A 26,541-nucleotide genomic window follows, 5' to 3' on the forward strand; every position below is an offset into this window, starting at 1 on the left:
AATGGAAGAAACATCCTTCATTCCACCTGAAAAGAGGCAAATATTTTATCTTTCTTTATTTCTTATATATTGAGGATAATATTTTATTTAAGTTTGAGGGTTTTAAGAGTAGTTCACCATTGCATTGATTTAGTTTCAAATTTTCAAAAAAAAAAAAAATATTTAACACTTTAAAAATATTTTCTTCAAAATATTTGTATGCACTTGTTACATATGAATTTCAAATCTATGTCTCATGTTCTAAATTTTTTGCCTTAAGTTTTTTTTATTATTCCTCACTAAAAAATCATTAAAAAAAAGTACTTCAAAAAATATACGTCATTTCTGATTAAATCACTTGAAAAATTAAATTTCATTGAAAAAAAGTTAATCCTCTTATTTATCTAGAGTGTTAAGAAAAACTTAGTCTAGTGAACTTTGACTTTCTTGTCCTTTGGTTGATTGGTTGGTTTGAAGAAAAATAGAATTGGAGTTAATGTAACTTAAACAACGGTTATATGATTAGATTGGGTACATTGAAAAAGACTACCTATTTTTTAAAAAAGAATATTAGAAAAATAATTAAATGTGAAAAAGAAGCACAAAGAAAAAATTCAAAAATTCAAAAAACCAAAGCAAAATAAAAATACTAGAACTAAAAAAATGAAAAAAGAAAAGAGTTCAATGAGGTCAAATAAAATATTTTCAACAGGGTGAAAACAGTCAATAGTAGAAATGTAAGTAAGTTGGAATATTACAGATAAAATCCTTTAGAGATATTAAAGTAAACATCCACACCTTTCACTATCTTAAACATGATGTTTAATTTCGACTTAGTAGAATTGACTATTTTTTGCAATTAAGAAGTGAAATCTTGTTTTGAAAAAAAAATTTAAAATCAAAAAATTACATAGGCACTCAAGTTATTTTTAAAATTTTCTAAAATGTAGAATGAAAACTTAGAACTCTTTACAAACGTAAAAGATCTTTAATTGATTTGTGAAATGTCATTATGTTTTTATTACATATGTTGATTTTGATTTTGATAGTTTTATAAAGTGTTAGAATTTTATGGGTATATTCATTGTAAACCCTCATGAGTCAAACTCATCCAGTAGGAATAACCTAGGAATTTAAGAACTTATTGTATTTGTTAAATACAATCGCGCAATCTGCAACAGTGAAAATTTTAAATTTTCTTTATTTTTGCTTGGGACTAATAAAATCTAGATTTTGGAGAATATCAAGGCCTATAAAATTGAATTTAGGGTCTTATTTACAGAGACTTTAAGATTGAAAAATACATAAAATCCCATAAGTAGACATAATACGTTAATAGTCCATAATTATTATTATTTTAAAATGAATTGTGAATTTTCAAACTAATTATGATTATTTACGTGTAATAGGTCAAAGTCGTGAGAGTCAAAAAGATAAATCAAGACGAATGGAAAAGTGCATTGCAATCTAGGACCCAAGATAAAGTTGTAAACCAAATTCATGTCAATTAGGCCCACAAGCACTGTAATAAACCCCTTGGACAACACAGTGACATTGGCAAATTTTTTCTTGAGATTCATACATTAGTAAGGCGACGTGACTCATATTAAAATAAATTAGGTTTTTGAATTTTGTAAAATACGAAAGTAATCCTTATTCAAGATAAACCCTAAAAGTCAAGATTCATGATTTTAAATTTAAGTTCATGGAGAGAGAGACGTGCAAGTGTTAAAATTCATAAAAGTCAAGATTCATGAATTTCTTTCAATCCGAAGAATTAAAGAAGCACTTGATGCGTGCAAAAGGGAGCGTATTTTTTATTATTATATGGTATGATAAGAGTTTTGAACTAGTTTGTAAAAGTCAAGTTGAAGTGGGAGCAGTTTGAGGAGATATTGTTGATAATTATTGATTTGGTGGATCGTTGTAGTAAAACTTTATATTTTAACTTTTCCTTTGACTTTGTATGGCAAGAAACATTGAAGTCGGGGAAGGAAATTTATTTTGTGAAGATGAGGAATCTGTTTATTCGGCATGGTCATGTCTAATATTATGATTTTTCCTCACACGGGCGTGACAATGGTCCTTTAAAAAATCCATTTGTAAAGTTTCTAAGTTCCAAGATCAATGTGATGGAGAGGAGATAATGTTTCTAGCCAACAATAATAGAGCACTGCTATTGGCACCCCAACTTTTACTTTTATACCTCAATTCCTTAATCATTTATCCCCTTGGCCCTAATTAAAGATTAAAACAAATCATTGGAACTTACAAAAGTTTAGTTTAAGTTATTACTTCAATGTTACAAAGCATGATAATATATTCAAACAGCTTGAGGAATTGTTTACTAATTGAAATCTAGAGAGAGACACTATAACAAAATGTAGAAGTAGGTACGACTTTATAAAATAATTGTTTACAATTAGAATTAGGCTCATATAAAATCTTAAATATCTTAATTGAAATCTAGAGAGAGAGAGTTTCTATTGGCACTCCAACTTTTGCTCATTCTAAACCCTATAACAAAATTATTCTTATCCAAAGCCTACAAACAAAAAAAGCCACCTTGACACCTACTATGATGTTTCCAAATTTTATAAATAAATAATTAGAGTCCTGATAATGTGACCCGCAAAGTGACATACTCAAATGATTCCATGGCGTGATAAGTTCATATATCGTTGAATCATGTATCCTGAGGCATTGAGGTCTATGGTACTCGAACTCGTCCAAGTCACGAAGTCATTTGATCATTCCACTTGGTGAGTCAGGTCATTAGGACCCAAATAATTAAGTTAGAGAATTTGAGATTACACTCACATCCACACCTTCTGATCATCTTCAATTGGAGAAAGTACAAAAAAAACACTAATGCTAGAGTGAAATAAAAGGGGATAAGAGTGACACAAATGACATGGTGACATGCACATAATCGTAGATGTTTTTTTACTTGTATCTCACGGAAAAGCATCTATGGTTATGTGCACACCACCACCTCCTTGTCTCCCTTTGTGTCACCCACCCATTCAATAATGAAAGAAACAATTAACAATTGACACGAGCTCCTAATTAATCCAATTGAATTTACTGTGTCAGCATTTCATTGGTTTTGTTGAGTGTTAGAATGTCCCCCAGAAAATATCATAACTTACGACTCAAGGTCGAGTATAGATTCTTTGACTAATTTACTCTCCTCCTTTTGTTTTTTGTTTTTTTGACACAGAGTCATGACATACGAGTCAAAAGTATCTACGATTATGTGCGCACCACCACATCATTTTTGTTACTTTGTGTATCCGTATGTGTCATTCCAACATTTTCCTTTGACATTTTATTCGGGATATAGAAGTCGTACTTCACAGAATTATTGATGCCTCCTTTGACTATTGGTCAACGTTAAATGTCCTATGACCTTAGGGATGTAAAAATGAGTCCGCCATCTTATTTTTGGGCCTAAAATTTGACCCAGTTTAGGTCAACTTCGAGTCGAGTTGATCTAGACCCTGACCTTGTCCTTAGACCTAGGCTTGATCGTTAGAAGATCAAGTTACTGATCTCATTAAAAATAAATTTACCCAAATAAGGATAAAAAGACAAAAATTAAATTTAAAATTTATCTAAATAATTCTCATCCACCGTCAACAAGAGCTTGAGATTTGTACAAACAGACCTTGAGATTTGTAGTCCGCAATGAGATTTGAGACTTATTGCTCCGGACTTCACGCAATTGATTTGTGGGACAGAGCCAACTAAAATATTCTAAATCAAAGCGCTCCTGATCAAGACATTACATTAGGTTTGAAGTTTGAAACTAATCCCTCAGGATAAAAAGGGGATACACAACTGCAGATAAGGGTACTTTTGTCATTACACATATTTAATAAAAAAAAACATGATCTTTTCCCTTCCGATTAAGACGAATATGAACCTCACCATTTTGATAACACTTCTCAGGAATGGAAGAAACATCCTTCAATCCAACTGAAAAGAGGTAAATATTTATTTTTCCTTTTTTATTTATGTTCTTATTGTGATCCAACTTATTTCAAAACCAAATCTTTAAAAATCTCGATGTGTCATTCAGGTGTGCAGTTGTTACTGGAGGTAATAAAGGAATTGGACTGGAGATATGCCGTCAACTAGCTTCTAATGGGATCATAGTCATACTAACTGCAAGAGATGAGAAAAGGGGTACTGAAGCTGTTGAAAATCTTAAAGGATCTGGGCTCTCTCATGTTGTTTTCCATCAACTTGATGTCAAGGTTCCTGCTAGTATAGCTTCTTTGGCATATTTCATCAAAACCCAATTCGGCAAACTTGATATCTTGGTGAGAAAAGCACCCAATTTTTTTAAACATATCAATCGCATCTTTCAAATAAGATCCATTAAAGAAACCAAGGGAGAATATGAGCTGAGCATATCAAAGTTTTGAACTGTTTCTAGGATACTAATGTTTATATTTGACATTTATAAAAAAAAAAAAAAAGGGAGAGAGAAATATTTGATTGTTGGTCCAATAAGGGTTGCAACCCTCCAAAAGTTGCAACTCTTCAAAATGGTAGAAATGGTGTCTTCTCACCCTTTGACCATTAGATTAGATCTAAAGATATCGAGGCCGTCTAATTGTGATTATTAAAGTTAATAATTACTGAAAAATTTTATTGCACTTGGAACAAACCTACTAAATCATTTTAGGTAGATTTGATAGGCTCTTAGTGAATCCATGTTGACAAATTCTTTACTGACCTAATGAATAAAGCTTTATTTGAATTTTTATTTTATTTTTCGCTACCAAGATTTTCAAACATCGCCTAGATTTGGAGTTGAGGTTACCACGATCATTTCTAACCTATTTTGCAAACTCTAAGTGTATTACTTCTTGTACCACGAAATCCTTGTTGAATCCTAGCTGAAACTTTCGTAGATGCAAAGAAGAAGAAGAAGAAAAAGAGAGAGAGAGAAAGAGAGAGAAGAAAAAGAACATTGAATTCTATTTGGGATTGGTGGATGAACGTAGTAAAACTAAAATTACACCTTTCACCCAATTTTCAGGTGAGTGAAAACAGTAAAGTGGGTGAGAAGAAAAAAAAGGTGGGTGCAAATAGCAAACCTCTTTCCTAAAAGATAGTCCCACATGAAAAAAAAAAAGAAGAAGCGTCTCCTTCAAGTTACTATATTTTGTTGTTGGCAACCACACATACACATGTGCTTAGTGTGTTTGGATGCTTTTGAGGGTTATTTGTTTGTGTTGTCAATTTTACGCACGCTAGTATACGTTTTGAAACAACTAATAAAGTGATGAGAAAGTATCGTTCCCACAGAGATTAAATATCAATCATTTGTTAATTATCAATCTATCTCACTCTAATTTTATCCAAACAATTATGAAAATAAGATTTCAAAATAAACAAGGAAAATAACATAGATAATAAATTTTAAAATTAAGATTAATGAGTGATGAAACTTAGACTTATAATTTCTCCCAAACTTTCCACTTCATTAAATTCTCCTTCCTTCTATGATAAATTAATCCACTATAATTGTTATCCAAGAGCACTAAATTCTTTACAAGCCTCTATCGATGGTCATGTAAAAATACACTCATAGATTAACTCTTTATATCTATAAGAATTAAATCAAGAAGAATTCATTAAGAATAAACTCTAATAAAGGATGCATACGCAATGTGAGTCTATCTCTAATTAACATATGTTATTCTATCTAAGTCATGAATACAAAACAACTCTGTCGATACTATTAAGGTTTACCAATTTAATTTAATCAATGACTAATTAATTAAATCGCATTAATCATAGGATAGAATAAACAATCACATGTAAAATAACCATAGAAGAAAGAAAGAAAATTAATCAAGCATCATGAATGTGTTCCATTATAAACCTAAAATGGAAATTAGTTCATCATTAAAAATAAATCTCTAGTTCTCGTTCTCCTTCTCAACATTATGCCTCCAAGAAAACCAAAAATTTCAAGCCCCCTAAAAGTCTTAATTTTCTTATTTATAGGTATAAATCATTAGGGTAAATGTCCCAAAATTCTCATTTAATTTGGTTCTAAAAATCAATGAATAATACTGAAAACGTAACCAGGCAGCAGCCTTAAAACATGTCATGCCACGGCCCATCGTGTTTCATCTCTGTGATATGCAATTCTTGAACTCGTGTTGTGACCTCGCTTGCTATCAAGCCGCGGTTTGAAAACTTTTTAGCTTGTATGCATATTTTTCTTCTTCCGAGAGTGAATCAATTTGGAGCTAGAATTTCTTCCAAGTGTTGGCAATTATCCTAATGTTCCATAATGCTCTTAAGTTGCAAAATGAACATAAAAATCAAATAAAAACACAAAATCACACAAAAATATAAAATAAAATAAACTTAAATAAAAACAATTAAAAGACTCTAAAATTAACAAAATATTTATACCTGAAAATGGTTAATTCGTAGGTATACAACCCATTCATCAGCTTGATAGAGTATGTGTGGGACTATAATAATTAGCTTGGGGGATTGACCACAAAATGAATATTGGATCATTGGTCAAATTAATTTGATAATGCTCGAATGACTTAATCGTTGGTCAAGGAAGTGTTATCATGGGTCAACCCCATTTGACCTTGCTCAACATATTTAATTATTGGTCCATCAGACCAATAAATTGGATCTAAAGATATCCTCATACCCATCTCTTCTTTTATTGTACAAAATGTTGTATCTCATGCTATGTTTCCAGTTGTGGAAGATATGGTTAATTTCATCTTGATTCTATAGCTAATGCTATAATTCTAATAGAAAAACAAATCAACTGCTTAACAAAATTTAATGTATAAATTTGGTTAAAAATATTTTGATTTAAAAGATAAAAAATCCAACATCATTGCCTACATATTATCTAGCACTGACATGGGTTTTGTGGAAAATATATAACAATTTATGCAGGTGAATAATGCAGGGATTGGTGGATTAACAGTTGATATTGAAGCTTTTAAGGCTTTTAAGCCAGGAGGTGCCGATGTAAGTCCTAATCTGTTGAGACTAGTTTAAACTATGCAACTTTTGCAGTAAGAACATTTTCATGCTAATTGGTGCTTTTTTATAGACATTATTGAGATTTTACATTTAAATGTTAATGTAATTAGTCCATGTAAAAGTTTGCTATTTACTAGCTAAAGATTTGGTATGCTTTTAATTCTTCCAGGTACATGATATAGAGGCCAACTTGTTGAAGGGGGGAGTAGTAGAGCAAACTTATGAAAATGCCGAGGAATGTTTGAAAACCAACTATTATGGAACCAAAGAAGTAACTGGAGCACTTCTTCCCCTTCTTCAACTCTCAAATTCAGCAAGGATAGTTAATGTTTCCTCTGCATATGGCCTGCTTGAGGTAATATTTAACCTGGAATTTCTTTGTTACTTATCATATTAGAGAAGAAAAAGAAAATGGTGCTAACATGTTTTATAGAGTTTGGATTGAATCAACACTAAGGGGATATGTATATTGTTTTATAAAAAGGGCATTTTTGGCATTAAACACTGTTTTGGTAAAATAAAATATTTCAATATTCAGTGCATGTTTTGGTAAATTTGCTTTTTTTTAATGGTTGGCAGATTACAGGCCTAAATTCTACCTAATGAGAATTTTGTGGAATTTGATCCCATTTGTTGTGTGTTGGGATATTTTGAAGAAAAGGAAATGTTGGGTATTTGAAGGGATTGAGCGGACTCACTCCAATTGATTAATGCTTTAGATTTTTTTTTCTTTTGGTGTTAGCAATTTGAAAAGTTTAAAGGAAATTTCTTTAAAGAAATTGTTTTTAAGTGGAAGTCGATCTGATAGTTTTGCATCTTTATGTATATTTTTATTTCAAAATAAATTCATGTTCTATAAAATAAGTAATAAAAAAAAAAAAAACTTTATAGGAATTTTAACAACAATGGTATTACCATCTTGTCATTTCAGCATATCACCAATGAGAACATCAAAGCAAAGCTGAACAATGTAGATTGCTTAACAGAAGAGAAGCTGGACGAGTTGTTGCAAAAGTTTCTAAAGGATTTCAAGGAGGATATGTTGGAGGCCAATGGCTGGCCTAGTACTGTATCTGCTTATAAAGTCTCCAAAGTTGCTATGAATGCCTACACGAGGATCCTGGCCCGGAAATTCCCAAATTTTCTCATAAATTGTGTTCATCCTGGTTATGTCATCACAGATATGACATTTAACACAGGTATTTTGACACCTGAGGAAGGTGCTAGAGCTCCTGTAATGCTGGCTTTGTTGCCTGAGAATGGCCCTTCTGGCACCTACTTTGATCAAATGAACATGTCAACCTTTTGACTCAGAAGTTGGTGTTTCAAGATCCATTTAGTAGAGAGGAAAGATGATCAAAGAAAAGATGGAGCTTAATTGTACTAGTTAATTTTCTGTTATATTTGAAACATTGTAGGATCTGATTTGTAACATGTAATTGGTCTAGGTATCATAAATGAAATTTGGAATGGGGCGTTTTATATACACCCACTTTTCTACTCGTTTACCCTCCTTTTTAATAAATCCTGAAGTTACTCATCAAACCCACTAAAAAGAAGATTAATTTTTTGTCCGATAGGAAGCTATTAGAAATTCAGATTGCAACTTAGTAAGATTCTACCAAATCCAATTGGGAACTTATTGATTGACGAATTTGACACTGATTCATCGAATGAGATTTCTTTTGATTTTTTTTTATCGCTACCAAGATTTTCTAACAAGTATTAGATTTGAAGTTGAGGTTTCCACGAACATTACTAACCTGTTTTACAAGTTTTAAGGTCTATTATAAAATCTTTATTGAAACTTACGTAAATTCGAAGAAGAAGAATAAGAAAGATGGAGATGAAAACGAAAGAGGATTTGGTAAGGGATGTGGGTGAAAATAATAAAATTAAAATTATTGCTTTTAAGTGAGTGAAAGCAGTAAAGAGGCATCGCGACCAATAAAGAGGGTGCCAATAACAAGTCTCTTGCTTTTTGGTTAATTGTTATCCTTGAATCTTGATCCCTAGTTCACTGCATTTGATTTGTGGAACTGACCACTACATATTATCTAAGTCAACGCTCTTGACCACTAGATGTAACCTTTTGGTTTGAACATAATCATTACTTTCCAATTACAGGACGAATCAGAATCCAGCTGTCTTTATGTCTGGACAATTAGGTGTACTGTCCTTATAAGGCTACTTTTGTCATTACACATATCAATATAAACGGTCCAAGAAATAATAAAAAAATGAATGAACGTAAAGTGAGCTCGCAGGACTTTTTGATAATACCAAATTTGAACTCATCAGTTTGATGTCACTTCAAGAAATGAACTGGACTCTCTAACGTGGTTCCCCATATTTATCAAAAAAAAATTGTGGTTTTGCATCACTTGATGTCAAGATTCGTTTTGCAAATGTCATCAAAACCCATTTCAGCAAATTCAGTATCTTGATGAGATTTTTTTTATTTAAACATATCGACATATATTTCAAATTAAATTCACGAAAGAAAAACAACATGAGCATATCAAAGTTTTGAACTTTTTCTAAGATAAAGAGGCCAAAATTTGAAACACCTCCTTCGAAATGCCACGTGTATTTCAATGGAGAGGGTTTCTTCAACATTTTGAAGCGGGTTGTTTGCTTTGAAGTTTTTTCCCCTATTATCTTTAGTGATCGTGGTTTTATAATCAGGTATCTCGTCTCCGCTGTAAAGATCAAGTTGAGTAGTCCCAATCAGCTTGTCTTAGAAGAGTCAAATCATTTAAATCCATTTAAATTTGTTTAATATTATGTTTAAATATTTAAATATATATTTTTATTATAACGTGGACCTCACTCCCTTTATCTTCCAATAGAAAGGGATTGGGATTTAATCTCGTATTGAAACTTGAGTACAATTTTTAATTTTTTTTTCTTTCTCTTCTATCACTTCTTAAGAATATCCTTCAAACTTTATTACTTTTGCTCTTCTACCCTTTTTCAAGAATACCTTACCAATTTTGTTATATTTCCTCGTCTCCCCTTTTTTCAATAATATCCTAGCTTTATTGTCTTTCCTCTACAACACTTACTCTAAAACTCCTCCAAATTTATTTTCTCTCCTACCCCATTAACCTCAAAGAGGATATCTGTGTTAAAAGGTACAAGCAAACTCTAGTACTTATATAAGCAACTTTAATTTAAATTAATTTTATAGCATAACAAAAAAATCTATTGACTCCTTACCTGATATTTTTAAAATATCAAATGTATCAACTCGAATCCCGATTGATATAGGAATGACAATCAATGTAATGTTTGTATTCAGAAAATCACAATCCACCTTGAGATCCCAACTTTGACAAAGCTCAGATTCCAATAGTAAAAAACAAAAAAAACAAACGTTAAAAACTTTTCATGGTTCAACAAAGATACTTACATCCACAAGCTCAATGGGAGTCATTTATTATAATCTATATCCATATTACATGAATTTTGCAGTTATATGATAAGTTTTCATCTCTTTTCTCTTATCCCTTTTTCATCTCCCTCTTACACTTACTTACCCTTTTTAAATATTTAAATAGATAAAACTCTTGCAACCTAAAAATGGAAGTCTAATAACTAAGACTTATCCAACTGTGTAGCTTGGCATAGTATGCATCTGACATAGACCTCAAGATATGAACCAACGTGATCCTCTTGTCTCATACTTGCATCAAGATTCCCATTGCTCGGTGTCATATGAACTGTCCATATGGGAGTGATGATTTTTATCCTCTACATTGTGGAGGATAAAACTCATAACCCTTCAAATGATGACACATGTTGCCTAAGGATCCGAGGTAATTCACATCATCTAACCAAATAACTTCGAGTCCAAGAAGTAGTGACTCAATTGCTTTGATCATTAGCACAAGAACGAGTGAGCTCAATAGGCTGGGGAATGTTGTTAAAAACCTTGCAGTTCCTGTGGTGATGTGTTAATTCTTGACAGAGACATTGTTAAAAGAAAAAAATAATACACCAACCATGTAAGGATCACGTCATAAATTATATGAAAAGGAAATAATAAAAAAAACATTTTTTAAGTTTGATCATAGGCTTAGAAAATGGTCGATCCCTAAACTACAATTTTTTTTGCAGATGGATATTTGTGACTCTGTGACATGGCAATCCCTCAACCGTCCAAAACCATACAGAGAACGATAGGGAAAAACTACTATAGAGGAATTTCTGTTGGAAATAAAACTCAGAACTTGATTTCGATTATAAGAAACAAACAAAAATAATAATCTCTAATCAAATTAACTTAGGTAAGAGGTGCATAAACGCTTCTTCAAAATAGTCGGAGCCTCGATTATGTTTGTGCAAGGGAACACGACAATACTATCTTCAAGATTTAACCTAGCCTGGAATCGATTTTATTCTTTACAAGTTTGCATTATTTGACAAGAACTTGTACCTTGCCTCTTTAGGATACCTAAGAAAAATGATGAAGAAAATAAGTATCACAAAAGAATGAAGAGAAAATTGAGCAATGTAAGAAATGTGTAAGATTTGTGAGATGTCAAAACCAATGTGATTATATGGGTTTATATAGTGGTGAAGATGTACTTAGTGCAATGAATCACCATTAATTGATGTAAAAATTACTTAAAGGACCTTAACGGAGGTATTTGTTTTTAAATAGCCCCTAAGTCTTGCACAATAGTTTGATAGGTCATTTAGTAAACTTTTTATTTCTTAATGGTCCTTCATTATTGGATAACTCATCACTTTTTTATTTACTGTCCAGTTCACCACTAGTAAAATCCACGCATTTTCAATTTTCGAGTTTTTTCAACTAAAATGCATGGAAAGATAGACTAAAATTTTGAGATAACAATTTGTTTAGATGATTTTAACCCAAAAGAACTATTCTTGATTGATTGTCATCCAAAAACTAAGAAAAAAAGTATTAAAAAAAAAACGCTAATTTTATAATGCATTTTCAAAATGTTTGAAAATTGCTTTTTTTTTATTTAAATCATCTCCGACAGAATGAAAGCTCTGAAAATTGATTGAGATACCAAAAATCCAACTTTTTGGATGAAAACGATGAGTTCGAACGGTTAGGGAGTTCAATCGTGAGAAATGCAGGGTGATGAGGCTCAGGGACTGTTAAGAGAAGAAAAGTTTACTAAATGGACTATTAAGGGACCGTTCAAAATTTAGGGACCATTTAGAAAAAAAATCCTTCCATGAGGGTCCCTTAAAGTAATTTTTCCTTAATTGATAGATATCCTACAAATTCTACCTCCAAACTTAGGTGCATTGTATTGTATTTATTATATACATATCCCAAAAGGTTTTTCAACCTTAGGTTCATATCTTCTAATTAATAAATCTCGATGTATGAACCAACATAAATGTTATGAACCTTGATACATGCACTTAGGTCCATCAATTTCAATTCATGAATTAGATACAATGAACCTTTTTTTTTTTTTTTTTTTAAGTCGTGCTGGGGTGACATAGGATTTACTATGATTCTTACAATTCTGACGTGGACATGCATACATAACCGTAGATGGTTTTTACTCGTATCACGAGGAAACACATTTATGGTTATGTGCACATTCCACATCAAACTTGTGAGAATCATAGTAAATTCTTTTTGTCATTTCAGTATTTTTTTTTTTCATTTCTTTAAACCATGCATCATTTTTGGAAAAAATTTAAAAACTAAATTTAATGATTATAAAAAATTATATAAATTTATTTTATTTAAATAAAAAAAACCATCAATTTCAGTGCTAAGCTGATCACACCAGCTTGCCCCCTGGATTGTTAGCTTTTACTGTAAATTCATAATTTCTCTGCTGATCAGACCAACTTGCACTGAATCTTACCATTTTGATTTCACTTCAGGAATGGAAGAAACATCCTTCAATCCATCAGAAAAGAGGCAACTATTTTCTATCTTTTTAAAAAAAATCTGTTATTTATGTATCCAACTTATTTTCCAAACCAAGTTTTTAGAAATCTCAATTTGTCATTCAGGTGTGCAGTTGTTACTGGGGGTAATAAAGGACTTGGACTAGAGATATGCCGTCAGCTAGCTTCCAATGGAATCATGGTCATACTAACTGCAAGAGATGAGAGAAGGGGCATTGAAGCTGTTGAAAATCTTAAGGGATCTGGACTCTCTAATGTGGTTTTCTATCAACTTGATGTCAAGGTTCCTGCTAATATTGCTTCTTTGGCAGATTTTATCAAAACTCATTTCGGCAAACTCGACATCTTGGTGAGAAAAAGACCCCATTTTTTTTTTTTTAACATTTAATATCTTTCAAATCAGATTCATGAAGGAAAGAAGAGAGAGAGAAAAAAAAAACATGAGCAAATTACTGTGGCATCCAAAAACATGATCCGATGCTTCAGGGTTGTAAAGGACAAAATTCTATCAACTTTGAATTTTGTTCTTTTCAAAAACAGTTATTTTTTACCGTTGAATTTCAATTTTAAGTTTGGGAGTTATGTCGAAATTCGGTAGCCATCCATTTTCAAAAACATGGATGAAGCTCAATAGAAATTGTTTTTTGAATTAATTTTTTTTTTAATCTGAATTTTTGGAAGAAACTTAGAGGTCTGTGTTGTCGGATTGCTTAGGTGGTAATCCATTTGACCATGCTCAATACATTTGACTATTTTCTAGTTTTATTTGATTGAGTTCTTTAGGGCAATTCTCCTTCTTTGCAACACGACAAATTTAATCAGGAGATTTGACTTGTTGTATTATTACAAATGTTATTTTTTTTATTGGAACCCTATTGCAAACATGAGATCATTCTTGAGTAAGAAGTGATTAAGACCATATTTTCCAATATCATTGCAATCTAAATTTCATCAGAACCCAAGTTACTAAGCTGAAGCCTTCCATGGAAGTTTGGGAAAATTTTCTAAGTTGCAATGCTGCACTTCAGTATCTTGTGAAGAAGTCAAGCAATGTAAACACAATACCCATCTCTTCTCTTGTGTGTTTTTCTAGCTATGGAAGATATAAGTAATTTCAACTTGATTATGTATTTAATCCTAAAAATCTAATAGAAACACACAGATAAAGTGTGTAACAAAATTTAATGTATAAATTTGAGTAAGAGAATTTTGACTTAAAAGATGAAATCCAACCTCATTGCATATATATTTACCTAGCACTGACATGGATTTTGTGGAAAAATAACCTTTTATGCAGGTGAATAATGCAGGGATTGGTTCAGTTAAAGTTGGTATTGAAGCTTTTGAGGCTTTTATGTCGGGAGGTGGCGAAGTAAGTCCTAATCTATTGAGGCTTGTATAAGTTATGCAACATTTTCATGATATTTAATGCTTTTTATAGACATTATCGATGGTTGTACATTTAAATGTTAATTTTATTAGTCTATCTAAAAGTTTGCTATTAACTAGCTAAAGATTTGATATGCTTTTAATTTTTCTAGGTGAAAGATATAGAGGCCAAGTTGTTGGAGGGGGGAATAGTAGAGCAAACTTACGAAAAGGCCGAAGAATGTTTGAAAACCAACTATTATGGAACCAAATTAGTGACTGAAGCACTTCTTCCCCTTCTTCAACTCTGCACCAATTCGGCAAGGGTAGTAAATATTTCCTCTGTACGTGGCCAGCTTGAGGTAATATTTAACTTGGAAAATTATGGTTACTTATCATATTAGGAAAAAAATGGCATAGTTTATATGGTGTGAACATTTTTTAATAGAGCAATGCTAATATGATTGAAATTAGATTGGTTCCTAATGATGGTTGGGGTTTGATTGAATCAGCACTAATACAAGGTTATTCTACCACTCTTTGGACCAATCATGATCATCGTCGTTAATTTCACTAGTGTGATTTTTAGTTCAACATTTTCTTTCTTTATATGGGTGGCTAGTTTGGGCAAAATTATAATATTGGATAACATCATCTATCAGGGCATCGTTTAGATTGACTTTTTGTTTCATTTGCAAGCTAGTGGTGAAATCTATAAATCATTTATTCATCCATTGTGACTTCACCCAGGAGGTCTGATCTCATTTTATCTCTTTGTTTAATCATAATTGGTGTTTCCAAGATCCATTTCACAATTTTTTCAGCGATTGGCAAATCACGGGCATTAATCCCAGCAAATGAATTTTGTGGAGTTTACCCCATTTGTGTGTGTGTGTGTGGGTGGGTGGGTGGTATTTTGAAGGAAAATAAACACCAGAAATTTGAAGGGATTGAGAACTCACTCCAATAGATAATCGATTGATATATATATAGGGGAATGCTAATATTTAAGACCTCATGATGACGTTAGTATGTATTATGTGAAAGACTAATACTCTTATTTTTTTCATTAAAAGGTAAAATGAGGAGGGATATTATTGGAAAGTAAATGTGATGGAGATTACTAAGGTCCTCATGAGGTCTTGGACGTTAGCATTCCCCATATCTCTATATATATATAAAGAGAGAGAGGAAACTTAATAACAACGATATTATAATCTTGTTATTTCAGAATATCCCCAATGAGAACATCAAATCACAGTTGAACAATATCGTTTGCCTAACAGAAGACAAGCTGGAGGAGCTGTTGCAATCATTTCTGAAGGACTTCAAGGAGGGTATGTTGGAGGCTAATGGCTGGCCTATCACCGCATCGGCTTATAAAGTCTCCAAAGTTGCTATAAATGCCTATACGAGGATCCTGGCCCGGAAATTCCCAAATTTTCTCATAAATTGTGTTCATCCCGGTTACATTAAAACTGATCTTACATTTAAAACAGGGATTTTGACACCTGAGGAAGGTGCTAGAGCTCCTGTAATGTTGGCTTTGTTGCCTGAGAATGGCCCTACTGGCACCTACTTTGATCAGATGAACATGTCAACCTTTTGACTAGAAGTTGGTGTTTCAAGATCTATTTAGTAATTGTACTGGTTAATTCTCTGTTATATTTGAAACATTTTGATGCATGTTTCTTAATTGAAAACATAGAATATCTTCTTTCCTAATCCTATGCTGTTGGTAAAATAAATGAAATTTGGAATTTCAATTTATCTAGCCTTGTTCTTTTGGTGAATTGTGTAGGTTCTTATCAATTCCCTAAGAGTTCATTGATGATGAAATTAGAGCTTGTTTGGATCATCTTTTTGTTGGGAATTTCAAAATTAATTAAGGAGTGATTTCATTTGACTAGAAGAATGGTTCTTACATCTTATAAATGAGCTTCTTTGCCCTTTTATGACCAATAAAATCTGATTGACTCCTCAACCTATATTTTGAAAATTTCGAATGAATCAACTGAGATGTTGTCTGAGTTCGTGTGATGGATGACTCAAATGGACCATCTTGCCCAATTGCTTTTGAGATTGGGCATATCGTGCCCAAGTCATTTTTATTAAGGGTGCAACTTTGTCTGGTTCAAACCGAGAACCGAATCTAACCGATAGCTTTGGGGTGATTTGGTTTAGTTTGGAATAAGTTATAGTTCGGTTCCAAATAGAAAAACGGAAAACCAATCAATTTGATTTGGTTCTCGGATCAAGCTTGTATAGAACCAAACCAAATCGAGAACTGAACCCTTAGATTAACGAATTAATAATAATTATTATGAATTAATTTAAGAGTTAGGATGTAGATTAATGATCTTTTATGGATAAACTAATGACTTTTGTGGATATACTAAATTTATTATATGAAAATTTATGTTTATTATATATTTATTTATTTTATTAAAAAATATTATTTAAATTTATAGAATATTGGCAACCCATAGAACTCAACTAAATCAAATAGATTTTAGTTCGGCTTGGGTTGGGTTGGTTCCAATGGAATTTGGTTCGGTTCTAATTCTTATTTAGTAGAACCGACCTATGTTGATTCGGTTCCAATTTGACCTCAAACCGAATCAAGTTGCATCACTAATTTTTATTGGTCGTTGAAGACCTTATAAATCATCTTCTTTTCTTTCTTCTTCTCTGAATTCAAATGTTTTACTTTAATTTTTAGGATAAATTACATTTTGACCCCCTATAATTTGGCATAATTTCATTTTAACTCCTTAACATTTTGATAATTACACTTACCTCCCCTTTCATTAACGTATTTAAACAAATTTTAAAATGCCCCACTTTAGCCTTCATTGAACTCATTTTTTTCACATGCATATATTTATTTATAATTTTTTTAAATGGTCTTTATAAAAGAAATTTAACTCTTTAAGTTAACGGCAATTTGATGGAAGATGTAGGTGAATCCTTAGATAACTATAACGTAGGTAGGTGCAATTATCAAAATTTTAGGGTATCAAAAGTGTAATTTATCCTAAATTTTTATTTTTAGGATGTGTTTTTATAAAGATAGACTTCTAAAATTTTAAAATTAAATATGAGTCACGATCCAAAAGGGTGTCCTGCTTTTATGTTCGTGGCACACTTGAGTAGGATAATAAATATCAATGGGCGACTTGAACAGCTTAATTTGGAGTGCAAGGTGACATAAACTCCAACTAAAATATACCACGTACAGTGTTCCTATTTTATTATAGGAATGGTACTCGATCTAACCTATTAAAGTTATTGACACATGGATTGTTACTATTGAGAAATGCACAGTAGATTTATTTCCCGATTAGTATTTGCTTCTAGTGAGAAACAGCTTCAAGGTTGTCCTTGTCTTGAGGATTAGATGCCCATGTCACTCTCTGTGGTATTCTTTAAGGGTATTTTATTCATTACACATTATTGTACTTAATGCAAATAGTGGTAAAAGCAATATAATTCACATTAACTTGCATACTGAGACTTATCATTTTGATATCTCTTCAGGAATGGAAGAAATATCCTTCAATCCATCTGAAAAGAGGCAAATATTTTCTGTTTCTTTTATTTTATTTATTTATTTTCTGTTTTTTTATTTATTTAGTTTATTTATTTTTATTGTTCTTATTGTGATCCAATTTATTATCAAAACCAAGTTTTTAAAAATCTCAGTATATCTTTCAGGTGTGGAGTAGTAACTGGGGGTAATAAAGGAATTGGACTGGAGATATGCCGTCAACTAGCTTCTAATGGGATCATAGTCATACTAACTGCAAGAGATGAAAAGAGGGGTATTGAAGCTGTTGAAAATATTAAAGGGTCTGGACTCTCTAATGTGCTTTTCCATCAACTTGATGTCAAGGTTCCTGCTAGTATTGCTTCTTTGGCAAATTTCATCAAAACCCATTTTGGCAAACTCGATATCTTGGTGAGAAAAAATACCCAATTTTCTTTTAAACATATTATATCATATCATTTAAGTAAGATTCATGAAAGAAGAGACAGAGGGAATATTAGCAAGGTATTTATATTTAATTTATTTAAATTAATATAAAAATATATTATTAGATTTAATTAAATAAAAAATATTATTTATTTTTGACATATTGAAAAAAAAAAAAAGAGTCAAGTATATAGGTTTTCTCACAACTCTATTTTAGTAATGGATTGATTAGTTGTTGAGGAAAAACTAGAGTACTTGACTCTAAATGCACAAATATTAGATATAAACAAGTAAACAATTTACTTGTACTATACCCTCAATAAAGATATCACTCACAAGTTGAAGAAGAAAATGACACTCTATTAAGAAAAACACACTTTTACAAACACTCAACTTTTTACAACCTCTCAAGACTTCTTACTTACAACTTATTTCTACAACTTGTTTCTTACTACTTGATTACAAAATGAGAGGACTCACCCCTATTTATACTAGTGGCACTTCCTTAACTAATGGTTAGGATTGTGCCAACACATTTCTTAATTTAGTGATTACAATTTTGTCATCTAGAACTTTCTAAAAATATCTATTAGTCTAGAGTTTTCTACCAAAATATCTATAATTCTAGAATCTTCTATTTTCTCTTATCTAAAGACATCTAGAGTTTTCTCTAGGAAGATTCTAGAAATTGGGCTATAAATAACTATTGGGCTTGAACAATAAATATGGACTTTTCCAATTTGGGCTGGTGTTGAATTTTAACATTAGTTGCACACCAATCCTAGAAAATCCTTTTATTTTTTATAACCTCTATTTTAACCTACTCCTTGCACTTCAATACATAATTTTTTTAGGGTTCAACGTTTATTTTAATTTGTAGTTTTGTATTCTTTTCTCGTGTTTTGTGATTGGTTTTGCTCATCTTCTCTTTGGCTCCAACTCAAGGTATTGATTTTCTAATCTCTATTTAGAAATTAATATGAACTTGTGGAAATAGTTGAGAAAGAAGGAAAAAAAAATAAAAAATGAGAGCAAGATTTTTTAAAACTATTTTTGATGTGTAATCATCCAAATGGGGTGCTAAGTGGAATTTTTAAGTGATAAATTGCAATTAGTAATGGGTGGCGTGCAACTAGTATGTGAGAGAGAGACCATAGCTTGGTACTTACCTAGCTAGTGCATTTTGGCGCTTTTGAGACTTATTTGTTAGATGTACCATCAATCGTTGATTTTGTCAGTTGGAAAATCGAAATGGGTGTGAAACTATTATGATGTGTTTGGATGGACTTGAAAAACATAATTCTTGTTGGTCTAAGGGGTTTGAACACGTATTATAATTCAATAATTAGTCAAAATGATTTGACTTTGCTCAAACAAGTTGATCATTGGTCAAAGAGGTGTGACCATGGGTCAAACACATTTGACTATGCTCAAAACATTTGACTATATTCTAGTTCGATCCAATTGAATTATTTATGAAAATTCTCCATCTATGCAAGATGACAAATTGTGATCAAGATATTGGGCTCATTGTAATACAAATGGAATCATATTGCGAACTTGAGTTTATCCTTGAGTAAGAAGTGATTAATGTTTTAAAGAAACGGTTACACACATGGAGCTCAACCTCTCGTGATTTCTTTTTCTAATTAGTTTCTCAGATTCCAAACCATATTTTCCAATATCTTTGTACTACAAATTTCATCAGAATGCAAGTTATTAAAGCATTGTATTAATAAGCCCTGTTTGCAAGATGGGAAAATTTTCCTAACAAATATCTCCGAGGAAGTAATTCGATTTGATTTTTTGTATTTAATTCTAAAAATCTAATAGAAACACAGTTAAATTGTGTAACAAAATTTAAGTACAAATTTGGGTAAAGAGATTTTGATTTAAAAGATGAAATCCAACATCTATATTTCTTTCACTGACATAGATTTTGTGGAAAAATAACAATTTATGCAGGTGAATAATGCAGGGATTGGTGGAGTTGAAATTGATATTGAAGCTTTAACGGCTTTTACGTTAGGGGGTGGCGATGTAAGTCCTAGCCTGTTGAGTCTTGTATAACTTATAGACATTATTGATGATTGCAAATTTAAATGTTAATGTCATTAGTCTATCTAAAAGTTAACTATTAACTAGCTAAAGATTTGATATGGTTTTAATTCTTCTAGGTGAAAGATATAGATGCCAACTTGTTGGAGGGAATAGTAGTGCGAACTTACAAAAAGGCCGAAGAATGTTTGAAAACCAACTATTATGGAGCCAAAGGAGTGAGTGAAGCACTTGTTCCCCTTCTTCAACTCTCCAATTCGGCAAGGATAGTGAATGTTTCCTCCAGATATCTCTCCAATTCGGCAAGGATAGTGAATGTTTCCTCCAGATATGGCCAACTTGGGGTAATATTTAACCTGGAAATTCAAGGCTTCTTATGATACAATATTAGTAAAGGAAAGACCAAAAAAAGCAGCAACATGGGGCTAACATTTTTTTTATATACAGAGCAATGATAATGTAATTGAAACCCATATTGATTCCTAATGATGGTCGGCGTACTTAATCAACACGAATACAAGGCTATATCAGTATGCAACATGGGTTCGAGTGTCAGCTTTGGTGAACCCTGAAAATTAGACATTAGATAATCTGAAACAAAGCAATTGTTCTTTTTTCTTATATGATATTTTGTATAAGAACAACGCTGCATAATGTATCAATGACTTGTAAAGAAGAAAATATGCATGTGTGTGTGTGACATGGGTATATATATATGGGTCGGGTTCTTATGACCCTTATTACAACTCATATTGCGACACACCATTTTGTCTTATATGGGCAAAAATGTTTGGAATGGGCTGATTTTTGTGAGGATGATCTCTATGGTGAGGAGATCATCCTTGCCAAAAATCAGCTCATTATGAAACTTCTAGACCGTCCAATTTTTGTAAATCAATTTTGATGGGGTTAGCAGTTTTGGAATTGGATGATTTTTTGCCAGGATAATCCTCTCATCACAAAGATCATCCTCACAAAAATCAGCCCATTCCAAACATTTTTGCCCATATAAGACAAAATGGTGTGTCGTAATATGAGTCGTAATAGGGGGTCGTAATAACGCTGTTCTATATATATATATATATAGAGAGAGAAGAGAGAGAGAGAGAGAGAGAGGAGAGAGAGAGAGAGAGGATCAGGATCCATTGACTCTAAGATTCATGAAAAAAACACATGATCCCGACCCTTTAAATGCAAAATCCAATGATTGAGTTTTATCCTCAGGGTAAGTATCTCCGAGGTTTGTGTTTTCAAGATACTCATAAATCACAATCATTTGATTTTGTGTTTAAAGGGTTAGTATCATGTGTTTTTTTCATGAGTCATTCTTACGAGTCAACAGATCCCAACCCACATATATATAATATAGGGTCGGGTTTGGTAGACAATGTATTTTATCTTGTATGGATAAAAAGTTTCAGAATGGGCTTTTTTTTTTACGATAATCTTTATAGTAAGTGAATCATTCTCACAAAAAATCAGTTCATTCTGAAATTTCTAGTCCCAATTAACAAGTTGAAGAATTGTGGACTGTTCATTTTTACTGTTAGTTTGTAACCATTTTTCATAGGGTTAGAAGTTTTAGAATTGGCTGATTTTTTGTGAAGAGATCATCCTCACAAAAAAATCAGCCCATTCCAAAATTTTATTTTCCATATAATACAAAATGTTGTCTACGGAATGCTGACCATGTGTATATAAAATACTCTAACCAGCATTGAGGGGGCGGAGCTAATGGGGGCAATTGCCCCCACAGAACTTTGAGACACCCCTACATTTTCAACTAATTACATGTTCCATTTGCCTGTTGACCAGGCCTCTCACATACTAAATGAAATGAGCTACATATCATTTTCTTCAACTTCTAACCAAGAACCTCTGAATTTCACCCTAATTAAATATATAAATTATCTCCTCATCCATTGTAACTTCACACCTATATGGTCTGATCTAATTTTATCTCTTTATTTACTCTTAGTTTGTGTTTTCCAAGGTTGTCTCCTTTGTTAATAGTTGGCAAATCACGGCCCTAAATTCTACCTAAAATATCATGTGGAATTTTACCTCATTTGCTGTGTGTTGGGGAATTTGGAAGGAAATGTAATGCTAGGCATTCGAAGTTTGAGCATTTGTTCCAATAGACTATACTTTCCACTTTGGTGTGTAATCTTTGCAAATTTTCTCTTTATCCTATATTTGTAGGTAGGTCTCTTTACATCCTTTATTTATAATTTTCTCTCTTTTTAATAAATTCATTTTATTTATTTAATTTAAAAAAAAAAAAAACAGTTTAACTATAAAAATTATAACAGCAATGATATTGTCTTGTTGTTGTTTCAGTTTATCCCCAACAAGAAGATCAAAGTAGAGTTGAACGACATCGATTGCCTAACAGAAGAGAAGCTGGATGTTCTGTTGCAACGGTTTCTAAAGGATTTTAAGGAGGATGTGTTGGAGGCTAATGGCTGGCCCATTACTGTATCTGCTTATAAAGTCTCCAAAGCTGCGATAAATGCCTACACGAGGATCCTAGCCCGAAAATTCCCGAATTTTCTCATAAATAGCGTTCATCCCGGTTATGTCAAAACGGATATTACGTTTCAGAAAGGACTTTTGACACCTGAGGAAGGTGCAAGAGCTCCTGTAATGTTGGCTTTGTTTCCCGAGAATGGCCCTACTGGCAACTACTTTGATCAGATGAACATGGCAACCTTTTGACTAGAAGTTGGTGTTTCAAGATCTATTTAGTAATTGTACTGGTTAATTTTCTGTTATATTTGAAACATTTTGACCCATGTTTCTTAATTGAAAACATAGAATATCTTCTTTCCTAATCCTATGCTGTTGGTAAGATAAATGAAATTTTGAATTTCATTTATCTAGCCTTGTTCTTTTGGTGAATTGTGTAGGTTCTTATCAATCCCCTAAGAGTTTCATTGATGATGAAATTAGAACTTGTTTGGATCATCTTTTTGTTGGGAATTTCAAAATTAATTACGGAGTGATTTCATTTGACTAGAAGAATGGTTCTTACATCTTATAAATGAGCTTCTTTGCCCTTTTATGACCAATAAAATCTGATTGACTCCTCAACCTATATTTTGAAAATTTTGAATGAATCAACTGAGATGTTATCCGAGTTCGTGTGATGGATGACTCAAATAGACCATCTTGCCCAATTATTTTAGAGATTTGGCATATCGTGCCCAAGTCATTTTTATTAGGGGTGCAACTTGGTCTGGTTCAAATCGATAACCGAATCAAACCGATAGATTTGGAGTGGTTTGGTTTTGTTTGGAACAAGTTGTAGTTCGGTTCCGGGTTAAAAAAATGGAGAACCGATCAATTTAATTCGGTTCACGGATCAAGCTTTTATAGAACCAAACCCTTAGATTAATGAATTAATAATAATAATTATGAATTAATTTAAGAGTTAGGATGTCAATTAATGATCTAGTATGGATAAACTAATGACTTTTTGTGGATATACTAAATTTATTATATGAAAATTTATGTTTATTATATATATTTATTAAAAAATATTATTTAAATTTATAGAATATTGGCAACCCATAGAACGGAACCGAACCAAATCGACTTTAGTTCTGTTTGGGTTGGGTTGGTTCCAATGGAATTTGGTTTGGTTTTGGTTCTTAGTTAGTGGAATCGGCCTATGCTGGTTTGGTTCCAATTTGACCTCAAACCGAACTAAGTTGCACCCCTAGTTTGTACTGGTTCTTGAAGACCTTGTAAATCATCTTCTTTTCTTTCTTTTTTTTTGTAAATTCAAATATTTACTTTAATTTTTAGGATAAATTACATTTTGACCCCTATACTTTAGAATCATTCTATTTTAACCTCTTAACATTTTGATAATTGCACTTACTTCCCCTTTCATTGACAGGTTTAAAATTTAGATGTTAGTTTACGAATTTTATGTTATTTTTTATTAGAAAAAAACAAATTTAAAAATGCCATGTTGATCATTGTAAAAACTTGATGTATAAATTGCAGAGATAGAGATTAAAATATGAACTTTGGGTAAGTCAGATTCGTTCTTCAGGGACAGTTGGGATTCACTTAAAATTCGAGTTGTAAACCAGAATAGTGTTTAAAATAGATTGATTAAAAACAAAATAGATTTGTAACAAAATATAAAATGGAAATTAACTTGTAATTGAAAATAAAACAAAAAATAGATTGAAGATATAAGAAAAGGAGCTTAGAAAAGTCAATTCAGCCTTTACAAACTATCCATAATGCAGATTAATTCTAAGAATAATTCAATCCATGTAGCAAGTTATTGCTCATGAATCAGAAAGTGGAGTAGTTTAATCATCAAAAGCAACCAAAGGTTATTCATGAAAATCCTAATTTAATTGAGATTGCCTAACTTATATTTAGATTCTTCACAAAGTATAGCCGTTCTTGAACTTATCTAAACAATGGGTATCCAAGTTTAAATCATAAATGTAAGTTAGATTATCTAATCATAGAAGAATTTTTCGAATAATTAACATGTAAGCAAAATAAGGAATTAAAACTACATTAGAGGGATGAATTTGCTCTAGCATTCTTGACCTCTCTAAGGAGAGTCTAGCCACTCATTGCAAGGGTCATGGTTGCAAGCAATAAGACAATAAATGGAGAGAAAAATGTAAAACAGAACTGCAACTTGATTCTTTCTTTGATAGTCTCTTAAGAGAATTACAATAAGAACTAAAGGAAGGAAAAATCAACAGAATCACTCTTGATGTTCTTACTACAATCAAGAGCTCTCTCAAAAGAAAATTACAGAGAATTTACACTAAGAGAATAGAGATGATTAGAGGTCCTTTCTTGGAATCAACCCTCTAATTTATAACATTCGTAATTGAGTTATTGGGTCGACTTTTTGGATGATTCGATACAAAAGATTCAGTTAGTTACAACGGCCGAAGCATTTGGAGTATTCAGTGCGAATCTCGAAGTAAGATGTCTCTAGATCACCGTGGCGCACTAGGAAGACACCGTAGTGAGGTGACGTGGCAGCTTTTGCTGCTCATCTTCGGCCAAGTTTCTCCTTTTTGCTTGCACATTGTAAGCGATTTTGTTATGTTGTTTAGTAACTTTCACATGCGCTTTATTTATATGCAATTAGCAATTATATCTCATTAGCTTCATTAATTTGAAAAATTAATATAATTTGCTATTATTTATATAAACTAACATTTAAACGTTGATAATCTTTGTGAATTTCCAATCCCAAAATCAAATTATTGGGACCTTAGCACCTGCTTAGTCATTCATTGAACTCATTTTTTCATATGCACATGTTTGTTTATAAAATTTTTAAATTATCTTTATAAAAAAAGAAAAAAAATTAACTATTAAGTTAATGGCAATTTTATAGAAGGGGTAGGCGAACCCTTAGATAACTATAAAGTAGGTAGGTGCAATTATCAAAATTTTAGGTCTTCAAAAGTGTAATTTACCCTAATTTTTATTTTTAGGATGTATTTTATAAAAATTAACTCTAAGTTTCTAAAATTAAATGAGTCACGATCCAAGACAGTGTCCTTCTCATATGTTCCTAGCACACTTGAGTTGGATGGTAAATACATTGAGCCACTTGAACCGCCTAACTAGGAGTGCAAGGTGTCATAAACTCAAACTAAAGTATACCACATGCATTGTTCCTATCTTATTATAGGAATGGTACTTGTATTGGATCTTGATTCATTAAATATTTAGGATCACCCGACCTAACCTATTAAAGTTATTGGCACATGGATTGTTATTAGTGAGAAATAACTTCAAGGTTGTCCTTGACACCAATTTATTTCCCGATTTGTATTTGTTTCTAGTGAGAAACAGCTTCACGGTTGTCTTTGGCACCAATTTATTTCCTGATTTGTATTTGCCAGCTTCAAGGTTGTCCTTGTTTTGAGGATTAGCTGCCAGTGTGTGACGGTCATAAATTCTATCACCTAGAGTTAGGCGCAAGCTTGCCCCAGAATCACCTACGAGCACTCATGTAATAATATGTACGGCTCAATATGAAGTCATATCAGTCCCATGCCAGGGCATATTTGTTAGCTTAGTGGCATTTCTGTAATAAGGGAGTATGATTGCCTCAACTTTTCATGTTTCCTTTTAGAAACCTAGGAAAGTTTTAGCATACACTTTGTAGGAAGGGTGTTTAGTGCTTTCCAATC

At 32.0% G+C, this 26,541-nt stretch overlaps 3 protein-coding genes across 5 annotated transcripts; all 3 read left to right on the forward strand.

Moving 5' to 3' along the window:
- The first annotated feature begins 3,836 nt into the window (after nt 1–3,836).
- LOC147389724 (short-chain dehydrogenase/reductase 1-like) lies at nt 3,837–8,526 on the forward strand. The gene is made up of 5 exons (XM_086418573.1): nt 3,837–3,970; nt 4,064–4,307; nt 6,937–7,011; nt 7,196–7,381; nt 7,958–8,526. Exons 1-5 carry the CDS (start codon nt 3,936–3,938, stop codon nt 8,333–8,335), a joined length of 918 nt encoding a protein of 305 aa, XP_086274699.1. The 5' UTR covers nt 3,837–3,935; the 3' UTR covers nt 8,336–8,526.
- Nucleotides 8,527–13,030: 4,504 nt separating this feature from the next.
- Nucleotides 13,031–16,389, forward strand: LOC147389725 (short-chain dehydrogenase/reductase 1-like). The gene is made up of 4 exons (XM_086418603.1): nt 13,031–13,291; nt 14,240–14,314; nt 14,484–14,672; nt 15,542–16,389. The coding sequence occupies exons 1-4, from the start codon at nt 13,121–13,123 to the stop codon at nt 15,917–15,919; spliced, it is 813 nt and encodes a 270-aa protein (XP_086274729.1). The 5' UTR covers nt 13,031–13,120; the 3' UTR covers nt 15,920–16,389.
- Nucleotides 16,390–17,809: 1,420 nt separating this feature from the next.
- On the forward strand, nt 17,810–23,178 carry LOC147389726 (short-chain dehydrogenase/reductase 1-like). Of its 3 annotated transcripts, XM_086417657.1 has the most exons (6): nt 17,810–17,887; nt 18,028–18,271; nt 20,252–20,326; nt 20,464–20,592; nt 20,635–20,688; nt 22,685–23,178. In XM_086417657.1, exons 1-6 carry the CDS (start codon nt 17,853–17,855, stop codon nt 23,060–23,062), a joined length of 915 nt encoding a protein of 304 aa, XP_086273783.1. In that variant the 5' UTR covers nt 17,810–17,852; the 3' UTR covers nt 23,063–23,178. The 3 variants fall into 3 exon arrangements, with proteins under 3 accessions (XP_086273783.1, XP_086273782.1, XP_086273784.1); XM_086417656.1 differs by having other exon boundaries at nt 20,464–20,688; XM_086417658.1 differs by lacking the exon at nt 20,252–20,326 and having other exon boundaries at nt 20,464–20,688.
- The last annotated feature ends 3,363 nt before the right edge of the window (nt 23,179–26,541 follow it).

This window comes from Akebia trifoliata, chromosome 12, assembly GCF_017979445.1.
Source record: "Akebia trifoliata isolate Shusen 1 chromosome 12, ASM1797944v1, whole genome shotgun sequence".
NCBI classification, from domain to species: Eukaryota; Viridiplantae; Streptophyta; class Magnoliopsida; order Ranunculales; family Lardizabalaceae; genus Akebia; species Akebia trifoliata.

Excerpts from the sequence above, each read along its gene's own strand:
- LOC147389724 (XM_086418573.1), top strand. The coding sequence starts at position 3,936 with ATGGAAGAAACATCCTTCAATCCAACTGAAAAGAG. Across the intron at positions 3,971-4,063 it reads TTCAATCCAACTGAAAAGAG|GTGTGCAGTTGTTACTGGAG; the intron begins GTAAATATTTAT and ends TGTGTCATTCAG. Across the intron at positions 4,308-6,936 it reads TCGGCAAACTTGATATCTTG|GTGAATAATGCAGGGATTGG; the intron begins GTGAGAAAAGCA and ends CAATTTATGCAG.
- LOC147389725 (XM_086418603.1), top strand. The coding sequence starts at position 13,121 with ATGGTCATACTAACTGCAAGAGATGAGAGAAGGGGCATTGAAGCTGTT. Across the intron at positions 13,292-14,239 it reads TCGGCAAACTCGACATCTTG|GTGAATAATGCAGGGATTGG; the intron begins GTGAGAAAAAGA and ends CCTTTTATGCAG. Across the intron at positions 14,673-15,541 it reads CTGTACGTGGCCAGCTTGAG|AATATCCCCAATGAGAACAT; the intron begins GTAATATTTAAC and ends TTGTTATTTCAG.
- LOC147389726 (XM_086417656.1), top strand. The coding sequence starts at position 17,853 with ATGGAAGAAATATCCTTCAATCCATCTGAAAAGAG. Across the intron at positions 18,272-20,251 it reads TTGGCAAACTCGATATCTTG|GTGAATAATGCAGGGATTGG; the intron begins GTGAGAAAAAAT and ends CAATTTATGCAG. Across the intron at positions 20,689-22,684 it reads CCAGATATGGCCAACTTGGG|TTTATCCCCAACAAGAAGAT; the intron begins GTAATATTTAAC and ends TTGTTGTTTCAG.